We start from the raw sequence: 27,359 nt of genomic DNA, 5'->3' as shown, positions 1-27,359 counted from the left end.
CTCGGTATCAAATGAGACGGCCGCAATGTCGGATTCCCCCAGATGATGGTAACAGTGTACTGTACTGTACTATTTGGGCATGCAAATTTCGTTTCCCCTTCCGGAAGCGACGCCTCTGGTGAGAAAAGTGACGGGAACTGGAGTGGGTCAAAAGAATCGTTGGTAAGTCGAAACAAGATTTTTTTCCCCCTTTTGGTGGGCGGGTGGTATCTTTTTCGCTTTAATCTAGCTCTGGTGTCCTGGATGAAGGAGACCGGGGCGGGATTCGAACCCCTTGATTCTTCTGAGTTCTCTTTGGAGAGGAAACAATCGATTCCGAACCCCGAGCGAGGCACCGGTGCGTGGAAGACTCTTTTGCAAAGGGTGAATAATAATACTAATCTGAGATCGGATGGAGCGCGGGAGAGAGTGGATCTCTGAAATTTCTGCAGGGGAAAAAAAGCAGGGGGAAAGTTTTCCTTAATCAGGAAAGGTCTGAAAGATTGGCTTTTTAAAAAGGGTGCCGAGAGTCGTTTAAAATAGTAAAAAAAACCACCCGCTTTTATTCTATAAAGGGGTTAGAAATAGAAGTTTTGATCATCTGGAGACTTGGTTGGGGACAACGTGTAGCAATGGAGCAAAGGCGAAGGAGTGCGTGTGTGAACGGGCTGAACTCGGAGGTGTTTGTGTGTATGAATTAAATTCAATTGAAATTGAATTCAGTTGGAATTGAAATAGGAGATTACTCTGATTTTTCTGCAAAAGATGATAGGGTTTGGAAATTACAGAGCAACAATTCCATGAATGAATTTCAATCTGAAAGTGGGGAAAAATCCATTTGGTGTGGGTTTGTTTTGAAATGCGTTTTGAAAATGGGAAGTGTCTCAATCTCATTTAGAATGATTGTTTGGCAAGACTCTAGTAGGGTACAGTAGTTTTTTTCCCCTTCATATTCTGTTAAATGCTATGAATTTATTGCCTTTAGGCATGAACATCTAGCCCTCAAAGAAATCAAAGCAACAGCAAAAAGAAAGTGCTGTTTTAATGCAATGGTTCCCATGAATCCTTCATCTTCTAAAATCTTTTTGACAGCATTCTATAAATATGGACAGAAGTGGCGTGGGTTTAACTTGGAGGTGTTTGTGTGTATGAATTAAATTCGATTGAAATTGAATTCAATTGAAATTGAAATAGGAGATTACTTTGGTTTTTTTAAATCCTGGCATTGGATAACCCTCCCAATTTTTGGATCTATATATGCCTTGTACTGTCTTCTTTCTTCTCTGATAAATGGATTTACACAGAACAGTTTAGTTGTAAAAGCTCAACGTGTGTATGTTTGAATGTGTAAAAATATCCCCATAAACCTTCCTTCAATGTTTTGGAAAAGTGGAGCCAACAAGACATATTTATAATAGTTTGCAATTTACATCTTCTTTGGACCTTCACAGTGAATTAACAAGAACTTATATTAATAGGAACAAAACAAAGAATCACAGAGGGCAATGAATATAAGATTGGTTGGGTTTTTCAACATTAATTCCTGTTGATTATGTATTAGATGTGTTTGTCCTTGCTCTATTGACTTTCATTGCAGCATTTTGAAAGAAAACGAAACAGGTCGGACAAGTCCAGATTCAGTCCTTACTATATATTTCCCTTAAATCCTTCCATTATTTGAACCCAAAAGTGAATGAACATTTCAAATTGTTTTCTGTATTACACTCTACATTCATATATTGTCTTAAATGTGATGATTATTATATTCATTGGACAAAATGTGCTTATTATGAGAATGTTAAAATTAATTATGAAACTTCAGAGCATTGGTAATGGCTACTCTTAAGATAAACAGATGCACTGCAGTGATTAAGGTAATGATAAACACTGTATGCTTGTTTTTTCCAAGATAACTTTACTGAATCCAACAGTACTTAATTTCCAAGGAAACGTATATAAGATTATAGGCTAATAAGTTATAATTCAAGTCTTGTCTTCTTTTATACTAAGTGCTCTTTCTACTTTTTGAAGATGCCCATCTTAATTTTTTTTAATAAAAAGGATGCAGCCCTCCATCAAAATCAAATTGAATTAATTACATCTGGTGTCAAAATACAGAGTCACTTTCAAACGCACTTCTGTTGAGTTTCCATATAGATCAACCTTATTTAGGAACTGCTTAACTCCCAAACTATTGCTTGTATATTACAGATCACATACATAATGCATATTGCTTTAAGTGGAAAATTGGAAGGCATTATCAGTTGATAAGTTCCTGAATAAAGCAATGCGGGTAACACACATTAGCTAGTTTTTTTAAATCACTGGATTTTTACCATCAGTTTGCTTATATGGAATTTTTGTTGCTCTTAATAGCCAAGTCTAAAATTGTTGGTTGCAGAATTCTGTGAGACATAAAGCAAATTATACTTAAAGAGTATATAAGAACTAATCACAATGAGTAAACTGTTTGTTTAAATTAAAGAGTTACAAATGCTTTCTGTTATCTAATCTGCAGTATATAGCTGCCCTCTTCAGTAAATGACTCAGGGCATTGTATATCATTAATAACAAAATAATCAGTAAAAACCACAAAATACTCAAAAATCCAAAGGAGCAGCATACAAAACATAGGTTCATCCAGAGGGTTGTATCCCTACTAGACTCAATGTCGGGGGTGGGGGGACAGGTCTTCAATGCCCTTTGAATCAACTCATGATTTTCACTTTAAATTTTTACAGTCCTAAATGCTTGGCAGATTACTTAATAGACCATCTAGATCATTGTGAACAAGTCTAGATATACAATTTTGCAGATAAGATTTTTCTAAAGATATGGGTTACTGGGGCATGCTAGAAATGGCCTTTTTGTGTTTGATTCCAAAATTGCAGAATTCATTTCCTTTATTTTTAACATAATCTTTGAATTACTTGAATTATGGTTTGGATCACCTGATTTTAATACTGCATTATGTACTATTAAAGCATGTTAATTATTCTATTTCTAATTTTAATTGGATTGTTATTTTATAAATGGCAAATCCCATTTATTAGCAAATCAGGATAAAAATCTAGTAATCAAATAAGTAAAACATGATGAAAGGTCATCTTAGATTACTTTCTCCAATTCCAGGTTTGAATATTGGACAGTTTAGCTGAGGAATCTGCTCCTGCAAATACCAGAATTGAGGAGTTTTGTTTGGCATATTAATCAAGGCTTATTAACAGTTCTCCAGACATGTTTTGGACAACTGGAGACATTAGGCTTGAACCCATCTAAGGAATGGTGAAATCAGGTATTCATTTTGCAACATTTTCTACAATAAAGTTAATGGAACAGAAACCATATTTAAATTGATAGGGAAAAGGAAAGTTTCTACACAAGATCACTTAAGGCTACGTGACATTCCTGAAAATAAACAGGAAGTTTCCCAGGTTGCTGACCAGGTTGCTGACCAGCAAGATGTCCTTCACAGATCTGAGAAAGGCAATAAAAGAACCTCAGCAGAGAGATAAGTGTTTGTCTGCTACTAGCACAACAAAACCACTTGGCTGTGGAATCTGAATCTGAGTCAATTCCCCCCCCCCTCCCCAGCTATGTAAACACAACTTGTGATACGGTGTTTTTTAAAAGGTGCTGATGTACTTCAGTTTTCATGCAGCATGGTTTGAGAAAGAGGCAATTCCTGTGCCTTAGCAAATGGACCAGTCTTTAGAAAAAGTCATATCAGTTGGATAAATATTTGGAGTGAAAGATAATTTAGCAAAGTAGAAAGGATAATCCTGATACATTAAATAACATATCTGGATGTGTGGTAATTTTCATTCTCTTAAAGCTGTTATGTTTTATTTAACTTTGCAGGGTAATTTTACCATTGTATATTTGGAATCAAATGTTTTTTTATTATTTATTCATCCTCTTATAGCTGTTTTGGGTTAGTCTTGCCCAACAAAATTTATGTTTCTGTCTCTTTCTCTTTGTATTTCTTACTTCCTTTAAGCACGTTCTTCTTTTTATTTCTATTTCAACCTCTTCTGCTTTGTGGAATTTGGATTGGGAAAGAACCCAGCTTTTTAAAATAGAGCATTAATATTGATAAGCCTTGAGTTTTGCTGCGAACTGAATAGGCATAATATAAAACGGTGTCCCTTGTACAGCAATTCAAATATTTTTCTCTGCCTTCCAATTAGCCTTTCGGTGATCTCAGTTGCACAACCTCACATACATGCTTGCCGGATAGTTTATTGTGAAGTAGAAAGCAGTTGGAGGACATTATGTTTTATTTAGCTTTGCAGGATAATTTTACCGTTGTATATTTGGAATCAAATGTTTTTTATTATTTATTCATAGAACTTACAATTGCTTTTCTCTATGCAAATGGATGTTCTAGAGATTTTATTTCTCTTCCTGGTCATAAAGGATGTAAGTACCTAATAATACAAGCATCGAGTTCTGTCCTGAGTAACAATGGCTGTGCTTACTCCTTTCCTTTTGCAGGAACAAAGTCATCAAGGTCCTTGAGATAGTGATGGCTATTCCTCATGAATCTGAATATGGAGGCCAGTGGGACAGATGAAGTAGAGAAAATAAAATCAAAGTTTATATCTGCATGGAATAATATGAAATATAGTAAGTGAAATGTAATAGACTTTTTAAGGTAAAGGTTCCCCTTGCATATATGTGCTAGTCGTTCCTGACTCTAGGGGGTGGTGCTCATTTCCGTTTCAAAGCCGAAGAGCCAGCGCTGCCCTAAGACGTCTCTGTGGTCATGTGGCTGGCATGACTAAATGCGGAAGGTGCATGGAACGTTGTTACCTTCCCACCAAATGTGGTTCCCATTTTTCTACTTGCATTTTTACATGCTTTCGAACTGCTAGGTTGGCAGAAGCTGGGACAAGTAAGCTTCCCACCAAATTTGGTTCCCATTTTTCTACTTGCATTTTTACATGCTTTTGAACTGCTAGGTTGGCAGAAGCTGGGACAGATAACGGGAGCTCACTCTGTAATGCGGCACTAGGGATTTAAACTGCTGAACTACTGACCTTCTGATTGACAAGCTCAGCATCTTAGCCACTGAGCCACCATGTCCCCAAGAATTTTTAAGCCTTACTTTAAGCTAGCAAAATAATGCAGGCTAGCTCTTGCTGACCATTAATATATTTACTCAAATGACTGAAATATGCTAACTCTTGTTATTATTGCTGGTTCAAGTGAAACACATCAATAAGAGAAGAAAAAGGAATTACAGTTTAGTATCGCATTGAAATTAATGCTAGGAGTTCGTTTCTGAAATTCTAAAGGCACTGAAGGTAGTAGAGAATTTCTTTATTTGGATTAAACCAACAATTTATTAGTGGCATAAATTTAAAATATTATAAAAATAATCCTACTTTGGATAATGAATGACTTTAGCAATATATATATTTCTGGGTTTATTGGACATTAAAAGCTGCTTGATGGTGAGATGGGCAACATACAAATTTAATAAATAACTAATCCAAGAATGTTATCCAAGAATGTTTTTAAAGGATAACTGTCATGTTTTCTATACCAAAGATGCAATAAATTTCAAGGAAGTTTGCTAGCCATGTTATAGGTGTGTCTATCTTGCAATTCTTTACTAGATGTTATTATAATGAACCAGGAACTTGGCAGGCATTTACAAGACAAAAGTATTAGTAAAATAGTAAATTATGCACTAGAAATGTGGAACATCTTGATTCAGAAAGAACTTTTGATATATTGGACTATTAGAAAAAGGTGACTATTTACTCCTGAAATAAATATTGTGTGCCAAACTATAAATGGTGTTGTAATGAAATTTGGCCTTTGAATTAGCTTTGTATTGAAGAACAGATGAGACCAGACAGTATAATTGTCTATGTTTTAGTTTGACTACATTGTTTAAAAATTGAATCGTAACAACGAAATAAAAACAATGAAACCTAACTTTGATACTCCAACTGTTTGATGTATTTGTTAATGGCGTTTTTGTGTGGGTTGATTATTTTTGTTTAGTTGCTTACTTAAAAGGTTTTCCTCCAACAGGCTTTGTGAATCTATTCACTTTTTTCTCCTTCTCTCTCTCTTTTTAGCTTTTTAAAGTGCCCCTGCCCCGTGGTTCCCCCCCATGTTGCATGTTATTTATCTCTTTTTATCCTGCTTTTATTATTTTTGTAAAGGACTCAAGGCAGCAAACATATCTTATGCTCCTTCCTTCTATTTTCCCCACAACAACAATGTGAGGTGAGTTGGGCTGAGAGAGGCTGATGGCCCAAAGTCACCCAGTTTTTCATACCTAAGGCAGGAATAGAATTCAGTCTCCTAGTTTCTAGTCTGATGCCTTAGTCACTTCTTTACTGTAATTGAAGCAGGAGTAGATAGGGGTAAAAAAAAAATCAAGATGATGCCTGTAGGGAAAATTATGCTATCCTCCAGCACATCTACAAGCTCCAAAGAAAAGATGCTGCTGCTATGTTCTCCAGATAGCTGGAAGAACATTATTGCATAGTTGCAGTCCTTCATTTCTACCATCCGAGATGAACAAACATTGATCAGCAGTTTTTGAGTTGCCTAGAACAATCAATGATATACAATCAGCACAACCATCTGCATTTTTGTGGTCCCTCCTGGAAGTTATTTGTCTGTTGGAAGTCATAATGGCCTTGCAGTCTAGGAAGTCCAGTACACCCAGCCTGAACTGTATTTCTGCTTCTGATCTGACAACACACCAGCCTTTACTAGCAGTTTATTTCAACTTGATATTGGCAGTTGGTGGTCTGCCTGCTCATTTGGCTTGCTCTCAGGTGGTTTTTCTGCCAAAAACGTAAAACCCATTAACTCCAGGAGATTATCAACTCCTTGATGGCTTCCATCTTTCTTTGCGCTCTTCACAAGATTCTTGATTACAAGCTGTGACAAGCTTCAGTTCTCCTTTTTCCCATCTGCTTTCTTAAAGAGGGACAGCTGTCTCAAGGCAATGATCTTGCTTCATTCTATGTTTTTGGAGGATCCATATCAACCAGGTTCTTTGTGCGATGTTATTTTTGGATGTCACCAAGGCGTTTAACACCATGTGCCATCAGACACACTTTTGTATCACTGTCATGGCCCCATCAGATCCCGGTTCAGAGGAAGAGGAAGAATCGGAACTGGGACCATCCAACAGGGATTGCACATATCCTCTAGAACTTCTGGAGGGTCCAAGAAAGTGGTTAATCAGATGGGGAGTTGCCTGCCTTCATGAATGCAGGGAAGGTTTGGCTGCAGACAGGCAGCTGTGATGCCAAATCCTTGCAGCCTCCCCCACCAGATAAGCGGATGCTGAGAGTGGAGCAAAGGGAATCTCAGAGGAGGTCTGCAAGGCTGCTCACAAGGAGGCTGTTCCATCCCTCTTCACAAGAAACAATTGGCTCAAGGGCTGGGGGAGGGTGCATTCATTAGGAACAATTTGTATTAGCACGCACTCCTCTGACTTTTGGAAACCTTGACTCCTGTTTTCAGCCTCTGGATTTGCATACCCTGCTTTGCAGACTGACTCTGGATTGTGACTTATGGATCTTGTTTTGCAACTCGGCACTGGATTTGTGGATTTTGACTTCCTGTTTGGGTGCTCCTACTCATGATGGTAATCAATGATATCTTTCGAGCTTCATTGTCTTATATTGGGTTCAACTTTCTATCTTAGGCCAATGACCTGCTTCTTCTGGCAGGAGAGATCCACCAGACTGCAGAAAAAGTTTGACTATGTATCTAGAGGTATCCGCTCAGCGGATTGAATGCAAAGAAGTCCTTTGGCCTCATCATCACCAAAGGCAGGGAGCGGAAATATAATGCCCCTATTACACCAACCTCCTCCTACTTTGCGGCACCACCATCGCCTCCTAGGCCCCCGTTCACTTGATGTGATACCTAGGCCTCCAGTTTAACTAGAAGGGATGTATCATCCCCAAACATACCAACATCCAACATACCATGTTGCAAGAAATTTTTGAGGCATCCCTTAAGCTGCACTAACAATTTAGGCTGCTGCAATCTTATTTGGTGCCAAAATGTATTCACGAGGTTTTTTTCTTGATCAAGCACACCATAGCATGTCAAAGAAGCTGGACTGTTTGGTCCATTCCGCTGTGAGACACTGGCTGCGAGTACTGAAGGACACTCACTTGGGATACCTCAGTTCCAATGTCAAGGACACAGTTAGGTGGGTTCCCTGTTTCTTCACCTCTATCTTCCTTCTACAGTAGGCCCAGCTTGAGAAAATTGCATCAAGTTCCACCACACTACTCGAGTTGTCTAGTGACAAGATGGATTCTGCTCCCTTGAGAGCCAAATAAATCCATGTAAGGTGACTCTCGCCAACACCTCTAAAGCAAAAATGTGGACTGAGTGGAGAAATGCTGTTGCCCAGTCCTATTGACGACCAAGAGTTGAGCATCACTGACATTTACAGAGCCAGTCACAAGTGGTTGTTGTGCCCCTGAATGTTCCTGAGCGTTCCCTCACTTATATTTATGGTGCATCCAAATGAGGGGCAGTCTACTCGCCATCAAGCCAAGGAATGTGCATGGCACCTGACATCAGGTGGTCGATTATGTGCTGCAGAATTGCCTGCGGTGCTCCTGAAACTTGGAGCCACATACTGCAAATCTGTGAAACTACCCATGATGCAAGATGCGCGCATCACAATCATGTTTTCTGTCACTCAGAACAACTTTTGCGACAGGACAGCGTCTGCTCCTGGGTTGTGAACCTATTATACCATCTAGGGCCTCGTTCATCAAATCAGATTTAGTCGTGGAGAGGTGTCAACTACTGTGGGTTTCGAATGTTTCTGAAGTTTCTGGTTATAGATGGATGGAATCCTGGGACTTTAACATTGCTAAGTACGGTCATGCTAATCATGAGAAAGGTCTTCTGAGCTGGGCGGGCTCTTCTGCTCAGGTGTACCACCTGCCAGTCATCATTTCTAACCAGGGATTGATCCATCGGGATTGTCTTTGGGCATTGGGGATATCATGGATCTTTATTTACTAACCATTGTAACATCAAATGCTACAATGTATATATTGGCTGTATTTGATATTTTGATGAACAATCTCAAACTGGTAAGATTACGACCTGCTGTGCAGCAATTCTTCTTGCCGGACTCTAAAATAGCAATTTGTCACCTTAGAGCCATGATGGCGAACCTATGGCATGTGTGCCACAGGTGGCACGTAAAGCCATTTCTGAGGGCGCGCAAGGAGTTGCCCTGTCAGCTCCAGCACTGTGCACTGGCCAGCTGATTTTCGGCCTTGATTTTCGGCAGTTTTTCACCCCCCGGAGGCTTTCCTGAAGCCTCCAGAGAGAGAGAAGTGGCCCATTGGGCAACCCAGAAGTCTGCCCCCAAAATTCTGCTTTGCGTGTTGGGCTGTTTTTTCGCCCTCCCAGGCTTCAGGGAAGCCTTTGGAGCCTGGGGAAGGTGAAAAACAGACTTACCGGGCCCACCGGAATTTGGAAAACGTGCTTTTTCTCCCTCCCCAGGCTCCAAGAAAGCCATGTGTGCATGCATGGGGCAGCAGGGGTGGTGGTGGTCACGCGTGCATTGACAGGGGTCACTGCGAGAGAGGCATTAAATTATGGGGGTGGACATATGAATGCATGCAATAGCATACACACGTGTGCTTTTGGCACCCGAGGCAAAAAAGGTTCGCCATCTCTGCCTTAGAGGGTTGACTTGTGGAGGGAGGGGTGGTTTGTTACAAACTCCTGATTCTTCTCCTATATCCTTGACCTATCTAATAATAAACAATACCTAGTTTCTAGCCTGGTGCTTTAACCACCTTTTGGGTAATTGAGATGGGCACAGGGTCAAAAAATCACGATGGTGCCTGTACTCATGCAGTCAACACCCTACTTCGATGATAGCATGTAAAAACGGGCTGAATTTTAATTCTGTGGCTATTATTTTGACAGTGAGCATTTTATTAGATACTTGTAAGGATTTTTGTGTAATGTTGCTTTGATATATAATGCATTTTAAGAAATGTTAATTGTAACTTCTTAAAACTTAATTTTTTTAAAAAAAAGAGAAACTCTGATTTAAGGAATGAAAGAAAAATGCTTGTTTAGAAGATTAAGTTGGTTTGTGCTCCCATCTTTAAAAGACGCTAGAATGTGTTTCAGATTAAAATGGAAAGTTACTATTTTTAATTTCCTTGATTAGTTTTTTTTTACCCAATCTAGATGGAGCAGCTTTTTTTAAAAAAAATCTATGTTTGTCTTTGTTTGTAGGCTGGGTACTGAAAACCAAAACTTACTTTAGCAGAAATTCTCCTGTCTTTTTGCTGGGAAAATGCTACCATTTCAAGAGCGATGGTATGTGTACCTAATTTTAAATCCGAGTGGCTATTGGTTTTTTTTCCTCATATATTTATGTAACAAAACCTTGGATTTTACTTTTGCGGGAGCTTCTGAAAATACTTGAGTATTAGATCAGTTCAGATATATGGGCTCACCTCCTGAAGGATAAAAAAGTACTGCAAAAGAAGTTAGAAACATACACAAGTCCTTAAGGTGATCTCTGAGCTGGAGAAAAAGACTGTTTCTGTTTTGACAGCTCTTTCCCATGAAAGGATTTTAGGGTTAAGACTGCTTTTATAATCAACTCAAAGCAGAGCTTTTGTTTGGATTTACCTTCTGAAGAGAAGAGTATAGAAACTTTTAACAAGGTCCTTGAACTCTACTAAGAGAACATGTCCTTGCTGTTTACTGAAAGCCTTTAGTTTTATCTTTCTTCCAGTGGCTGCATCTGTAAATGCTATTTATAGCTGTACAAAATGACCTTTTCTTACAATAGGATGTACGATATTAATAAACTGGGGATAATGTGTTCATGTTTTTACTTCTTTTACAACATGTACGCGTGATATGTCTCTTACAGAACCCAGTGACCAGTCACCAAATGGTTCCTGTGATGACATGACAGAAGAAAGGTTTTCCAGAAACATTGAAGAGTTCCGTAAAGACTTTATTTCTAGGATATGGTTGACTTACAGAGAAGAATTTCCCCAAATCAAGGGTTCAGTTTTAACCACAGACTGTGGCTGGGGCTGTACCTTGAGGACTGGACAAATGCTTCTGGCTCAAGGACTTATTCTCCACTTTCTTGGTAGAGGTAAGCTATCAAGAGTTGTGTGGACGAAAGTTTTTATGCTTGAGAAATCCTAAATTTGAGGAGGCTTCTCATATCAAGAGTTTCTAACCAGCACAGACAGTTTACTCTGAAAGAATTTAAATATAAACCATTTAATTTCAGTTAAATCTTAGTACAATCTCATAGATATGCTAACTTTTTTAGTTAATGTGAAATTATAAGGACAAAATATTTGACAATAATTGCCATACTTTTTTCTCTCTTGAATGGGTGTTTTGTGGCTGTTCTTACATTGCTGACTTAAGCTCCATATTATTGTACATTTATGCATTTAGTTTAATTGAAACACTTATTGTAAAGTTGATAAATTGCAGCATTTTCTTATGGAATATCTAACTTTAATATGAAATAGGATAACAGAGAGTAGAAATCTTCTTAAACAAGTTCCTGTCATATTGGAACCTTCAGTAACCTCTAATATAATATGTTTTTAATCCTATCACAGATTGGACTTGGGCCAATGCCTTTGTTTTCGAGAATCCAGAGTCTGAATCATGGACAACTCAGACAGTAAAAAAGCTCACAGCATCTCTTGAAACATCCCTTATAGGAGAAAGAGAATTCAGGAACCAGTCAAATCATCCTAAAAGTCCAATGCACATCCGAGAAAGCGAAGAAAGCGTGGAGGAGCAGTATCACCGAAGAATCATATCTTGGTTTGGTGATTCACCCCTTGCCAATTTTGGCTTGCATCGGCTGATAGAATATGGAAGTAAATCTGGGAAAACAGCTGGAGATTGGTATGGGCCAGCAGTGGTAGCACACCTTTTGAGGTAAAAACAAAATTCTTGACAGCAAACTTGGTTAAAAATGGTATACATTTAAAAATGGGTCCTGATTATTTATAATTCAGGTACGAAAAAATGTTGCAGAATCATGAAAACAATATTGAAGAACTTCTGTCCAATTTCTGATTTCTGAAATGTTCTCATGGGGCCTCGAGACAAGAGGCCAGATGCATTACAAATTTAGCCTTTAACTACAATATCTTTAATGATGTGTTATAAAAACTAGAACCATAGAATTCCTGTTTTACTATACTGATGATGTAATGAGCTGTCAGAGATTAAAACTGATGCTTTCAGTGTTTTTTTAAATATATCAAATTTTTGTGAGATGTTCAATGTATAAGTTTAGTAATAATTACATCTAAATAAAAGTAAAGTGTCTGACATTCAGCCTAGTCTTTTTATATGAAAGTCAAATTTCTAAATATAGATTATGATTATATGCTATTGATTGAAACTATTTTTATAGTTTTATGTTTTGCAATTTTACACAGTCTTCTAATGAGAAGAATCTAAAATCAAGGTGTAATATATCTCTGAAAATTCAGGGTGCACATGGTTTTTGTAGCAAGAACAGTCTCCTTGAATGAAACTTAAAATAATGTAGTTGTCTAAGAGTTGAAGTTATTTATGTAGCCTATTATATTTGTAAAAGTAACTAATTAAATTAGCACAGAAATTTGTTAACTTTTTCCCCATAGTTTTAGTTGAACACTTACATACTCACTTGGCATTTCTTAAAACAATTTCATTGGCCATTTTTTCATTGAAGGTCTGTTCAAGTTGAGAGTTAAAAATTTCCCTCTTCAGGAGTAGAGTTAAAAGTAAAAAATTGTGCTTGTTTGGAATTGTTTGTTATATCAAATAGTATAACAAATCTAGGCATTGTGACATGAAAGCCATTAAAATCATAAATCCATTTACAGAAACAGGTGGAATGTTTAGATTTTTGTCTTGGAATTGTTTCATTGATTGACTACCTTTGCTCTTATGTCTATAGTATACATACACTTCTCCAGTCACACTATTAACCAAAATGCCACTCTCCCTCAATGGCAGCTTAGATCACATGCCCCCCAAATAATTTTGATGGCCTCAAAGAAGGCCAAGAAGGATGCTCCAAAGCATCAGGATTATCATGGGAAAGCAAGCTTTTAAGTCATCTCACTTGAGATGGAACTCTAAGCAGTACCTATTCTTGTGCATTTCATTCAAACAGTCTAATACTAGTTGTGAATCTTATGATCCTGTCCACTTTTTGTTTCTTTGTACCTATGTGGATACAGTATGATAAATCTAATAATGTATTGGCCTTTAAAAAAAGCAAATATCATATTTTACAGTATAAATTGCATGTATTTACATTTGTAATCTTTTAAAGCTGGTTTTTCAAATTTTTATGACTTTTTCTAGAAAACATTTCCTGAGGACTGTGTAGCTTTAATTCTTTTTTTGGCTTACTTGAAATGTGTCTGTCGTGTATACTTTTAGGAAAGCAGTTGAAAAAGCAAGAGACCCTGAGTTACAAGGAATAACCATCTATGTTGCTCAAGACTGTACAGGTATGAGGAAGTGTATTATATGCTTGATTATCCTTCAAAATATTTCCCAACATTTATTGACAGCCTGAAAGTGTAATATTAGAGTAAAAGGTTCTTAGATGAATAGTTTCTCATAGTGTAAGGTTGCCTTTTAAAATCAGACCGGGAGTGTTCCATCTTATATAATTCTTAAAGAATTATATTCTTGCATTTACAGACTCATAGTCTTGAAGACTTATATATGCCTAGCCTACAAAAGGAAAAAATGTGTTATTAAATTATTTACAATTTTAGATATAAAGCCATTAGAAAGTACATCTGACAGAATTTTCTATTCAAAACATATTGACACGTTTTAAATAAGTATAGCAGGAATGTATGGTTGATTCAATGTTTGACTGAAAAAGCAAGCAAATCTTGGTATTTTACTTAGGAAAGTAAAGTGCATTAGGATCACATGAGCCACTTAACTGGGGCAATGGGTGGAATGTGGGGTGTTGTCTGAACACCAACAGTGAGGTTATTAATCCACTAACCCTGAGGGCACTAACTGTAGCTCAAAACACAGCTATGCCTGAATTTCTCCTAATGAACAAACTTCCCCCATGCCACCTACACTCCTTATGGAGTATTAACTATCCTTTATGACAGTGTTTTTCAACCTTGGCAACTTGAAGATGTCCGGACTTCAACTCCCAGAATTCCCCAGCCAGCGAATGCTGGCTGGGGAATTCTGGGAGTTGAAGTCCGGACATCTTCAAGTTGCCAAGGTTGAAAAACACTGCTTTATGATATCTATGAAAGGGGGTAGAAATGCATGGGGATAAATTCAGGATCTGCATTCCTGGAATTTAATTTCTTTTTGCCTTCTGGAGGGGGAGCAGACCATTGGGTTAGCCCAGCATCTGGAAAAAGACAGCATGTTGCAAGGCTTAAGAGTCCTAAACATTGATAATTGCTGCAAATGTTTAAGTAATAATTAAATGTGACTGAAAGAATGTGAATGCATATTCTGACTTGCCTAGTAGGCTGTGCATGTTTCCAATTCCTTTAAAACCTGCCATAAAATGGTCTTCTGAACTCATTGTCTGTGTTTTGGACTCATTCTTTTTTCTTGTAATAGGATAGGTGGTTTTCTTCCCCACCTCTTGTCCCTTGCCTACATACAATAATTGCGCTACCGGTCTTGGAGGAGAAATGTTTAATGCAGAATCCCAGCAGTATCTGCAAAGAATGTGGGTTGGGGGTCCAAGTCAACACGATATTTTGTTGTAGTCCAAACAACCCCGTCTCTTATTTGTGGGTTGGTGTTGTAAGTACAAAAGGGATGGGCTTGTATAGCAACATTCATTTGCAATTTTGTCAGTTTTCACACACGTATGCATGGTACAGCCGTTGTTGGTTGGTGGCATTTGTTGAATTTTCATACATCAGTGCACCCCAATAAAATGAAATGACGAGATGGTTTTTATGCTTATCCTTGTAAAATGTTTTGATGTACTTGACAGTTTGTGTTTAAAATGCATTTAAATAAAGCTTTCTTTCTGTTTCTCTTCCAAGTTTACAAGTCCGATGTTATTGATGCTCTCTGCCCTTTCACGGATTCTGAAAAGACAGGTGCCAAATCTGTGATTATATTAATTCCTGTCAGGCTTGGTGGTGAACGCACTAATATGGAATACTTGGAGTTTGTGAAGGTATGAAATGAGTCAATCACTTTTCAGAATGGGACACTCAATGGCATGAAGGTTGAAAATGGTAATTAACCTATTAATAATTGAAATTTCAGTATGCAGCTGTGATTGAAAATCCTAAGTATTAAAAGTAAGCTAGTACAGCTATTCCAGACTCTAAATAGCTTATCTTCCTGCTACAGACTTCACCATGAAGACTGAACTTGTTTCACACTTTTTGGCGATTCCTTCAGGGAGCTTCCAACTTTTTTTTTTCATAAAATGTAAAGATTATTAATCCCAGTAAGGCCATCTCTGAAATTGGTTTTCCTATTGAAGGATAAGGACCACTGTGTTGATTTAGTAGGTACACAGATTCTTATTAGGGGTTCCGCAAAGTGTTTTGCTTCTTGATTTGGGAACAGAGAGCAAATTAGGTTAGAAAACTATTGGTAGTGAAAAAATAATATGGGCTTGTACCCTTCTTCCAGTGCATCTGGTCTTCTTAATTATTTGCCTTAGGCTAACTAGAAGTCTAGTTCTTTACGATGCAGGTAGTTCATATCCTGTGTAGCAGACAAGCCAACTAAAGCCCAAAACATCATAAGCATCCTAAGCAAACCAAAAGACCTAGTAGCACCAGAAGGAAAAAACATGAACCCTCTGCAACATACAATGTAAGAACTGCTACCACCACTATGTAGGACAAACAGGCACAAGACTGGTAGAACGCATCCATGAACCCCAACTGGCAGTCAGAAGACATGATGAAAATTCTTTAATTTCACAATATAGAGACCGATTTAACCATAGTTTCAATAGTTTCAAGCCCAAAAGAGAAAAAGACTCTAGCACACCAATCCTCAAACTACGGCCTGGATACAACCTGCCAATGCAAAGTATCTGGCCCACAGAGTGGTGGGATTCAGCCCCGCCCCTCGCTCCGCCCCTCACCATAGGCCTCATCTTCCAGTGAGCATCCACTCCAGCTGCACTTCTGGTAGGTTATTTCACTGGTTGAGCTGCAGTTCTGATCACACCGCTCCGGTCGAAGGCTGCAGGGGAGGACTAGCTGACTGAGGGGTGATCTCCCCAGTACGGCCACGTGATCCAGGGCCAGTGGGAGAGGGGCTACTGCTGGTTTGAAAAGCAGCTCTGCTGCCAGCTGTAAAGTAGTGCTTTAAAGGTCTTTAAAAACATTCTTTCAGGATGTTTTTCACAGCCATATGATCCAGGGCCAGTGGGTGAGTAGGGGAGGAGCAAGAACAGCAAGAACAAAAGCAAAATGGATTGCTAAATTGGCCATGACCACCCAGTCACATGACCATCTAGCCACGCCCACCCAGCTGATCTGGGCCCCCAACCAGTACCATGAATCAGCCCCGTTTAAAACGTTTGAGGAACCCTGCTCTAGCTCCTCTCCACTAGTAATCAGCAGTCAGGTCAGCATAGCTTAACTCTAAAGTTAACTTCAGCCCAACAATCAAGTAAGCAATATCCCAATCAAGAAACTGCCAAAGAGCCATCAGTAAATAGCCCAACCAAAGAATCTCTAAGACCGCCCCCTACCCACAGAGATAGGCAAGACACAAGAATATAAACTGACAGCAAACAACACTCCTTACTAGCACTGATATTACCTAGATAGGGTAGTAAAATGTCTGTAAGAAAAAAAGCAAGCCCAGAGAGCACCCAAAGACCCATTTCAACCCTGAGCTACAAAAATTGTCCTTTATTAGTTCACATCCTTCTGTCAATTTATTTGCCAGACTTTCCTATTTCTCCTGAAAACCCTCCCGCCGCACCCCAATATCCTTTGAAAAAAGACATCTAAAAATGAATTTCTAGCAGGCATTTGATTTTTGAATCTCCTTGGAAGCATTTAATATTGGGAAATGACTTTTGTACATTGTCCAAAATCCTTGGATGTGCTTTAAATATTGTGAATAAACAAATAAACAGAGAAGAAGGAAAAAAGCCCAGTTTTCACTTTCGTTCTCCTATAAGAAGCAGCCATGTCATTATTGAGGGCCTTATATGTTGTTTGAAGATGCAACAGGAAAAATACAAGAGGAGCCATTTGGATGAATCTAAGAAATTATAGTATTTTCTATCATTCTGTAATTATCATGTAAGACAAGGAGAGCTGTGACACTCACACAATTACAGCATATTTTGCATATGTTGATATTTTGCTTGATAAGTAAAATATCAGCAAAACCTAATATTCTAATAAAACGTGTTCCAAAAGGTCAAGTTAGTTGAAAGAAATCAATTGCCAGCTGAAATATTTGGATTTTAAGTCTTTTTTTTTAAAAAAAAATGTGGACTATTCTGTTAAAGGAAAGACAGACAGCACGTATCTAAAGAATCTTTTGGCTCTTTAGGAACCGGAAGTCTGGTTCATTCCTGGTTTCTGGAATGAAAAGAAGGGTAAGGCAGACAGATGTTGCAACAATGCCATAGTCTTTTTTATTAGTATTCCGTAGGGTAACAGTCAAGGAAATGAAGATGGTGAAGAGGAGAATGGGAGGACAGGGTGGAGACAGATTTAACAGCTGCTAGATTTTTCTCATCTATAGCCTACAAAGATAAAATGGACCGTAACTTCCTCCTTTTTTGATTAATAGCTGGTACAAGGGCCAGAACTCCACTGATTCTTGGGCTAACAAATCTCTATTTTATGGTCTTACCTTAGGATGTTTTCTATGATTTCCTGTTGCATTTGAAAAGCTGCAATCCAGAGCTTGTGCATGTAGGATTTTACTGTTCCCATTTGTAAAATATTCTATTTATACATAAGCATTTGCATATTGAATGCTTTATTATTTTTTATCAGCTAAAAATAAAAGAGTTCATGTTTGCACACTGAGAGATTTGCAAATAGCTTGCATTGTTCTAAAATCAACGGCCACAGGTCTAAACTTTTACATTGCAACCTCCTGTCATACAAGTCTAAATTTCAGTTTATCTACTCTTATAAAACAGGGAATTTTGAGTCTCGACCACTGCATTGGCATTATTGGTGGCAAACCTAAGCAGTCATATTACTTCGCTGGTTTTCAAGGTTAGTGTTTTAACATAATATATCCTTTTTTTTCTTTTTCTTTTTAACATGGCATGTCTCTCCCCCTCGATCTCAATTCCAAGAGCTTTGGAGTTATTATAAGACCCATGGAAAGAAAAAATGATTAAAACAGCAGAGATGTATTTATTAATTTATCAGACACACAAAAGTCCAGTCATTTGTCACTTGCTCCATCTTCTAATTAGATTCTGTAAAAACGTATATTTGATTTCCTTGTTGCACAAACAAGGCATAATTTATCTCTTGCATCAAATTCCCTGAGCCTTTCCTTGCCTACTACCTGGCAGATCCTAGTTATGCACGTATGTTTTAGTAGTTTAAATGGTGCAAGTTGATGATCAAATGACAAGCAAATATGTTCTTCCTGTCACAATGAGGAAATACGATGCATTTTTCATATGCAAACTCAAGGTATATAATTGTGTGTTTGTAAAAGTAATTTTATCTCCAAAAATTAAATGACAGTCTTATCACTTTATCAAAATTCTGCTTCTACAAGCATCTTTGATTATGCAGAAGTTAATCCGTCCTGCAAAAACCTCAATGAATATACGCTGGCAGACAGTGACTTGCTGAGGGGACTCTTACTCCCTCCCCACCCCTCCTGTTCTGCATAGAAATTGGATTGTAAGCAGTGTAATAATATGGTGTTTTTTGAATTACTTGTCTTTTGTTTTGTCCTTGTAGATGACAGCTTGATTTACATGGATCCTCATTATTGCCAGTCTTTCGTAGATGTCAGCGTAAAGGATTTCCCCCTTGAGGTAAGATGGATAAAGAACAGCACTGTTTGCTTCGTGGATGAATCAAACACTAATTATTAAATCATCCCTTCATTCTTCTCTTTCTTTTAGATCTAGAGTAAACAAAAAAAACCTTCTGTCAAATGTTGATCTTTTATATATAATATCAAATTCACTGCCGTAGTTTTTGGGAGGTTGCCTGGATCACATTTTTTAACTTGAGAGAATTCCATATCTTAAAAGGACTCTGTTGTGTTAGCACGATCTCTGTCCTGTGACTTTTCTCCCTCAGGCTAGTTTGTCCTGTGCTGCAGTTAGAAGAGTTTCAAATGTTGGGTATCCAATTTCACTGCTGTAGGAAGGAGAGTCTTCCAGAGGTTGTTTGCCACAATTATGTTCATAAATGTTTAACCCAAAGTCAAATGCTTCAGGTGCTGACACTACTCTAATAGAAAAGCTATTTCTTTCTCTCAGTCTCCAGTCAAACCTATAGATATGCATTGATTAATTAATTGCTAGATTTTATATGTTGCTTCCATTCATTGCCCCCAGGCTAATCTAAATTGTTGAGGTTATCTATTATACATTAAATTTTCAGGCCTCTGTTATGTGGAGATCTTTGACTTATGGGAGCAGACCATGAACAGATGAAACTCAGTGTCTTGTATATATAGTGTGTTCTTCGAAAAATGTGTGTGTGTTTGCGTGTATTTGTACAGGGAAGATTGTACAGGAAAATATATGACTCCTGATTTCAATTCGCAGTGTTTGCATAGAGAACAATTGACTCTGGTCGGCTTTTAATGCTACTTTTTCAGATCCAGCATGGAACTTCATTTAGATCTTACTGGTGTTGCTGATGTATCTAGTTGATACTATTCCTCAGAGAATTGTCCCTGATTATGTTGCCAGCTGTTCTAAATACTCTTTGCAGTGAATTTGCAGTGAAGTTCTAGGGCAATCCTGCTTCCCTCTTTGAAACTTAGACAGGGACACCTATCTCATTTGATCAACTGAAGTTTGTTCTTCAGTTATTGGTAGCTTTTCAAGCTTACATATTTCTCCTAGAAAACTTCATTGAATTAAATTGCACAATTACCTTTTAACTTGAATGTAATAATCAGATGTATCCAATTTGCTTATTGTTGAGTTGTTCAGTTCTTTTTGCAATCATCTCAGTTTCTTCTATGCCCCAGTTATTAATCTATCTGAACTTTTGAGATATGAAGACAAAATGATAGTTTAATTTGTTTTTCAGTGCAAAAAGTTTCTCAGAAAAAGACATTTTATGACATGGTGAAGTAAATTATAAAGCAGCTAAAATATTCAAATATCTTTCTAGTTTCCTATGTCTTTTTAGTTTTCTGTATTGCCGACTTGTAGTACTTTGTACAACTGAAGATTGTGCAGAAAGTATAGCTTATTAATATAATTTTTTAGTTGTTTACCCACTATGTTAAGTGGTTGATCCAAAAAGCTTATCAATTACTATCAATTATTACTACATATTAATAAATGCACATTGAGAAACTAAATTTATGTCTGTATGTACAGCATTTCTCTTATTGTATGACTGTTTCTTGAACTTCTATTTTCCAATTCAAGGTAATTAATATCTTCTAAAAATATATATATCCAAAATGTCCATTAGGAAGTCTGCCACTCGGTTAGGAAATCTTTGCTGGCTGCTGTTTAGTATTCTAGTTCAAAGTTTAGTATTCTAATTCAATGCTGCCTTTACTGATTGGCTGAATCTCTCTGGGATTTCAGATAGAAGTCTTCCAGTCCACCTCTACCACCACTAGCTATCAGTTTTTTGCTTGTTGGTTTCATTCAGAAGGCAGAAAGATCTCCAAAGTCCATTCCCTCTTTCTATAGAGAGAATATGGGGTGGGTGGGTGGGGCTTAAATATCTTGTACTAGAAACATCATTCATAGTGAGCATTAAAATAAAGTTTGCACATTCAAATGGGGATTGAATAATAGAAGAAAAATGGAAAAAAGGAAGCAAGATACACTCTCTGAATAATTCTGCCAACATATCTGCTCCCCCACCTCAATGTTATGCCACATTATAGGCGGCCGAAATATAAGTGAACAGAGAGTTAGGATAGCATAATTTTTTGTTTCTGTTGAAAGTCTAACCTTCATCTGTTGCATACACCTATTTGCTAACTACCAGAGGTGGTATTCAGCCAGTTCAGCCCGGTTCTGGCAAACTGGTAGCAGAAATTTTGAGTAGTTCGGAGAGATTGCTAATACTACTTCTGGTTGGCCCCGCCCTCCCACCACCGCTATTCCCTTGTTTTTTTAGCTCAGCTGATTAGCATGGCAGAGTGGATTGCTGCACCTCAGCTGAGCTAAACAACAGCTCAGCTCACCAACGCTGACACCGACGGTGGTCTTTGAGTGCTGCGCATGCAAAGTGCACGTTAGGCACGCAAAGCCTTAGGCAGGAAGGAAAAGATTTGGAATCCCACTGCTGGTAACTACCCAGGGACATTTGCATCATAGGTCTTTTCTCTGATGCTTATTAACCATTTAAAAATATTATATGTCACTTGCAGTCTTTCCACTGTTCTTCTCCAAAGAAGATGTCGTTTAAAAAAATGGATCCAAGTTGCACCATAGGACTGTATTGTCGTGACGTGCAGAGTTTTGAAAGGACTGCTGAAGAAATAACTAAGGTAAATTTTTAGATGAAGAAACCAAATGTAATTCCCATTTGCTTGGTTCTATTTTATGCTATCATTTTAATTACCAGTATTACCAATAGAACTTAAATTACTGTCATTGTTTGGCCAAACCATTCCCCAAAATAACCCTGTCTCAATGGCTTGTTGTGATCCTATTTAATCTATGCCATTAAAACCTGCAAAAGATTTAGAAACGTCTCAAAGAAAGGATTCAGTAACAAGCAGAGTAATTGTAGCAAGATTTAATATATTTGCAGAACATTATCTCTTTTTCTTATTGAGATTTCCTGCATTTTAAAGTTCATTTTGAAGTGACTCTATTATGACAGAATATGAATGTAGAAGATATGGACATAAGGGTTCTATCCAAGTTAAATTATTTCTGATACTGTAAGACAGTCTTTCCTAACATGGTAAGCCTCTAAATGTCCTGGGGCTACAAATCTCTGAATTCTGAATGTTCTGGTTCTAGCAAATTAGCAATTTCCAAATAGAGTAAAACTGGTGTAATTCAATCCTTCTCCAGTCAAGTAGAGGTTTATTCCACCAGGTGGCAGCATTTAAACAAAAATATATCTACAGAAAATCCCTTTTCCAGTCATTAGCCTGAGGAAGTATATTGTGACAATCAATTTCTAGGGGAGGATTTTAAATGGAAATATTAAATCAAATAAATTGTAGATTATTTCTTCATTAGCTGAAGTATGTTCGTTACATTTATACTTTAAATATTATGGTGTTTTAGCACCACGTTAAACAAAGGTAAGTATTTCCCAGAGCATTTGTTTTAGTGCATTTGAAAAAAATTAAAATAGTTATGCTTATTAAGACATGAAAAGAAAGCTACTATATCCTTGCAGTAAAATATTTCATTTTCAATTTATCCATGCTTGCTGCTATCTACTAATCCCTTCATTTTCCTCAAGCTTTCATATATGATTTTGTCCAATTAGATACTTTTATATGTCACTTTATTGGGATGATTAAATGGACTTTTATAGTGTACTTTTATTTTCTTCTTTCAGCTTATATGGTATCCCTTCTATAAAATTCAGAGCTATTATCTTTACTTATTTATTAGATGTAAGGATTAGGAAGCTAAACTGCGTAGGTCAAAATAATATACCACAAATACTTTTTAGTATCGCAGGCTGATTCAGACTTGCTTTTTAAAATTATTTGATAATTCAGATTAATCTTTTGTCAAATCTGGGGGGGGAAAAGTAAAATGTATGCTTTACCTTGTGTTATTTTTAACTTTATGTAAAATAACTTCTTGGTGTGTAGGAAGGTAGAGAAAGGGCACTTCTTTCTCTGGAAACGGCTGGAAAGTTCACGAGTGAGATGACATTTGAATTAGAGACTTTAAACCTTATAGTTTGCACTGGCAGTCAAATTCCCAGTAGCTTTCAGATATGAGATTTCTCTCTGTCTCTCCATCTCTCTCTGGAAGGGAGCAACTTTTAAAATTACTTTTCCTCGGGAAAAAAATCTTCCTGTTATTTCTAATTTTCTGGTTGGAGGGTAACATTTTACATACAATTCATTCCAAAATCATCTCTGTGCGAGAAAAACAGTTGTATTAGAAATCAGCCGTTGATCAGGAATATAGAAAGCTCCAATTTTATTAAGGAGTTACCTTAATAAAAGGAAAACAATTCTACATGTGGGGGAAAATATCAGATTTGGGTTTATTTTAAAAGCCAGAGTTAGTGCCGTGGTCATCTTCTGGGGACACATTCTTTGCTTCATTGTTGAAAGCCAAGTTCTAGCCAGGATATTTTTAATCAAGAGTAAAGTATATGTCAAATGTTTGGACAATGTCAAAAAGAGGCCATTAAGGTGGTTTTTGTTGGGTAAATGATTTCAGATCAACGGTGGTTTATACAGCTGTCACATATCATAAAGAGTCATCAGTATAGGGAGAATAAAATATAATATTTTAGAATAAAATATTAATATTGGTATTAATAAAAAAGTAATATTGGTATATTACTATGCCAATTACCTCCCTACGGCCTATAAGATCTCATAGGTTGGGCCTCCTCCGCATCCCATCGGCCAGCCAATGTCGGCTGGCAACCACAAGGAGGAGGGCCTTCTCAGTAGCGGCCCCGACCCTTTGGAACGAACTCCCCGTAGAGATCCGTACCCTCACCACCGTCCAGGCCTTCCGCACAGCCTTGAAGAACTGGCTCGCCCGTCAGGCCTGGGGATAAGGACCATTACCCCGCCCGAATGTTGTATGCATGTTGCGTATTATTTTATTATGTGTTGTCGTCTTAGTACTGTATTGTATTGTATTCCCCTCTCCCTGGTTTCTGTGAGCCGCCCTGAGTCCCCTCAGGGAAAAGGGCGGCCTACAAATAAAATCAATTCCAATTCCAATTCCAATTCCAATACTAAAATTATTTCCATAAAAATAGCTAGTGTAATATTGCGCTGTGGTAAGTTGCCACACATTTTCTTTAAACTTTAATTTATGAGATGGAGTAATTAACTGCAGAAAGTAGAAGCCTCGTCTTGTGACAGACAGCATGTAATACTGCATTGCTAGATTAAGCTCAATTTACATTGTCTGGCTAAGTGATCTGTAATGTGGCAGCTATCCTGATCAAAGAGCAAAGTAGTAGTGAGATTCTTACTTGGTGGTGGCTGTCAGGTTATAAGACACCTGTCAATTAATAGGAGGGGTTAGCTCGCCAGCTAATTTCACAGGCTACCAAGCAGGCATCAGAATGCCATGAACTTTTGTTATTGATGGGAGCTGAATTGATCCAGTAGCCAAACAATAAAAAGTATCTACCTAATTATCATGTCCCTTGAGATGCTTTGTCATGAACTGCCACCTTAAAAATGTCCCTTTCTGATTCTCATTCGTACTTCTTTTCTGGATTATCTGGAGGATACAATTCAAGAAGAGTAGAATAAAGTCTAAAACTACAGAGCACGATAAAATTCATAGAATCCGATTTTACTTCAGACAATTTTCCAGGAGCTTCTAAAACACTATCCCATTTGAATAGTTTACTTTTTCCCCTCAATAGGTCAGATTAATATTGCTATGCATATTTTTCCGATATAGATTTGGCCAGTCCCTTACGCACTTTATCTGTAGACCAGTACAGTTTCATAACATGGTATTAAAACCATTTATGCAATTTAAATGATTCAAATTGTAAAAGCCCCCAAAGCCGATGCAGAATACTAAATAGAAGTCAGAATATTGTTAGTTCAATTTTGCCTTGCCCAAGAAGTGATTAAATGTTACCTTTAATGGTAAATATTTGTTGACTGTGTTGTCATTATAAATATGGTTTGCAGCGTGCGCTTTGCTAAGAAGGAACATGAGAAGAAACAAAAAAAATGAAAGGGGGATGATTTAAATGATTGTGCATTTTGCTTCAAACTGAGTATGCTTATACTCTTGGCATTGATCTTCTAATTCATGTTCTTTTTTCCCAATACATTTCACTGTAGATTCTAAAATCCTCATCTAAAGAGAAATATCCTTTGTTTACTTTTGTAAGCGGACATTCCAGAGACTATGATTTTGTGGCGAGTCCAGTCCAGGAAGAGAAGACAATGTTCTCTGAAGATGAACACAAAAAGTTGGCGTGTTTTAATAATGAAGACTTTGTCTTGCTATGAGGACATTTTTATTTATTCATTTAAGTATTTTTATGCTCAATCTTCACAGATGCTACAAAATGGCTTAACTAAAAGCTGCAAGCAACATAAATTAAAAGTAATAAAAACTTGTGGCAATAAGCAGTAGACTACCAAGAATTGTCATCACTAATCAGTTGTCGAAAACTTGTTTGACTTCCAGCCAAGGAGATCCTAGACTAAGCACCACTGCCCAGTAATTTTTGCTTTGCATAACCATGCACAACACTTCAATTGCGAAGTGACAGAATGGACACTCAGTGGTGACTCAAGTCTAGCCTACAAGATTAGAATCATCAATCTTTCCAGCAGTGAATTCCAAGTGCAGGAGATATTAAGCCCAAACGATCTGAAGTCTGTTAGTTTAGGTAAAAAAGAAAAAAAAATTGGACAGGAGAAATTCCTCATATGAACAACATAAAGCAATATCACATGAAATGTTTAAATATTCACTTTAGTTGATAAAAATATAAGGTTTACCAAACAAAGTATCTGTTGGCATAAAATTAGTAAAAACAGACTTGTAGTTAATATGTAAAAAGCTTAGGAATCAGTAGTTCTTTTCCTGATGGTTTAAAGAAATAAACTAAAGGGAACCCAGAACCTGTACTGTGAAAGGCTAATTAAACTTGTGAAAGATGATAAAAGACCATCTATGCTGAAGGCCTACAATGCTCAGTGTTGAAGATGTGCTCAGGAACATCTTAACAATCTGCTCATCATAATAGTCAAGTTTGGCCCATTCTAAACGCACTTCATAAATTGTAGAGCACCTTCCGTACATTAGGCTTCTATAGAGAAGCCCTTGACCAGATCCATCACTTAGCCGAGGGAAAAAGATATACCTTATGTGTATAGCAACAAGTATGCCTCCTGGCCCATGGGCATTAGAAAGTCAAGAAGGGTGTCAAGAGCTTCTGACACCTATTAGGCCAAGTGGCTTAGGACTAGTCAGTTCTAAACTGCCTGACCTATTGTAGTATATCTCTAATCCTATAGTCTGCGTTTATTGGTAAATACACTGATATAACCATTATATAGTGTTGCTTTGCAGAACAGCATTGAGCTGCACAAACTTCCTTAAAGCACTATACCGGCAGGTGACATTTTGGGGACCATCTGTCCTAAAAATGCACTTTTGAAAAAAAAAAAAAAAAAAAGGAAAAAAAACTTCTAGGATGATCATATTAGCTAACAGGTAGCATTTAAATGTATTGATCACTGTGGTACTGTATCCACCTGGCTCCCAACAAATTCAGGGAAATGGTAGCATTTGAAGAGAAGTGATGTCTCCTTCAGTATCCGTCAAATCTATTGAATATTTATGTTCTCACAGAATCAAGAGTAGGTCTTTTAAAACATTTTAAAATGTATATAACAACTTATTTTATTAATAGATGAATGTAATGGCAGGCGATAAAAGGAAGCTTATTGATCTATGGTTAAATAGTGATGCGTTAGGCTAGTTTTCTCATATTTTTAGCTTTTCAACAATTTCTATTTTGAATTCAAATCAATTCTTGACTGTAAAAGGATTCGTGGCAATGTGATTATCTTTCTACTAAGGTACACTGCGTATTTTAAAAATATTTTGATAACTTGATAAGACACCCTAGGATTGAAGTATTCCAAGGACCATGACATGCTTCAACTGATCCTCACTTAACTAATTTAAGACCAAGAAATTGGCTAGTTTGCAAGAGCGTAGAGTTTGTTAGAAACCAATACTTAGAATATATTGTTAAAAACCTAGGCTTAATGTGCATAAAGAACCAGGGAATCAAAATATTAGTGTTATTTTGTGTCAATCCCTATAATGTTTAATGGTGTAATGAAATTTCAGGCAGAGTATTGTGGTCTAATGTATTTTTACTTTTTACCAGTGATGCAAACTAAAGAATGAGTAAAGGTTATTATTTAACAATATGATCTTATAATAACTACTCATAGTTGTAATTGAAATCTAACAAGAAATTTTAATATAA

General features: G+C 37.3%; 1 protein-coding gene across 7 annotated transcripts; it reads left to right on the top strand.

Annotated features, from left to right (window-relative positions):
- On the top strand, positions 1-27,359 carry ATG4C (autophagy related 4C cysteine peptidase). 7 transcript variants are annotated; one of them, XM_087719558.1, is made up of 12 exons: positions 1-162; positions 3,112-3,274; positions 4,477-4,608; positions 10,255-10,338; positions 10,904-11,137; positions 11,622-11,949; positions 13,456-13,526; positions 15,066-15,202; positions 18,167-18,245; positions 18,954-19,030; positions 21,577-21,696; positions 25,186-27,359. In XM_087719558.1, exons 3-12 carry the CDS (start codon positions 4,521-4,523, stop codon positions 25,354-25,356), a joined length of 1,389 nt encoding a protein of 462 aa, XP_087575684.1. In that variant the 5' UTR covers positions 1-162; positions 3,112-3,274; positions 4,477-4,520; the 3' UTR covers positions 25,357-27,359. The 7 variants fall into 7 exon arrangements, with proteins under 7 accessions (XP_087575684.1, XP_087575687.1, XP_087575683.1 ...); XM_087719557.1 differs by lacking the exon at positions 1-162 and adding an exon at positions 193-363; XM_087719559.1 differs by lacking the exon at positions 1-162 and adding an exon at positions 203-337.

The sequence above is a fragment of the Thamnophis sirtalis genome, unplaced genomic scaffold (assembly GCF_051295495.1).
Source record: "Thamnophis sirtalis isolate CommonGarterSnake01/CBP01778 unplaced genomic scaffold, rThaSir2_p1.2 scaffold_7, whole genome shotgun sequence".
Lineage (NCBI taxonomy): Eukaryota > Metazoa > Chordata > Lepidosauria > Squamata > Natricidae > Thamnophis > Thamnophis sirtalis.
This window is presented reverse-complemented; position numbering and strand designations above follow the sequence as displayed.

What these genes read in the sequence shown, in the direction of transcription:
- ATG4C (XM_087719561.1), top strand. Translation starts at nt 4,521, where the DNA reads ATGAATCTGAATATGGAGGCCAGTGGGACAGATGAAGTAGAGAAAATA. An exon ending in CTACCATTTCAAGAGCGATG is followed by an intron (nt 10,339 to 10,903) that starts GTATGTGTACCT and finishes TGTCTCTTACAG; the next exon opens with AACCCAGTGACCAGTCACCA. An exon ending in AATACTTGGAGTTTGTGAAG is followed by an intron (nt 15,203 to 18,166) that starts GTATGAAATGAG and finishes CTTATAAAACAG; the next exon opens with GGAATTTTGAGTCTCGACCA.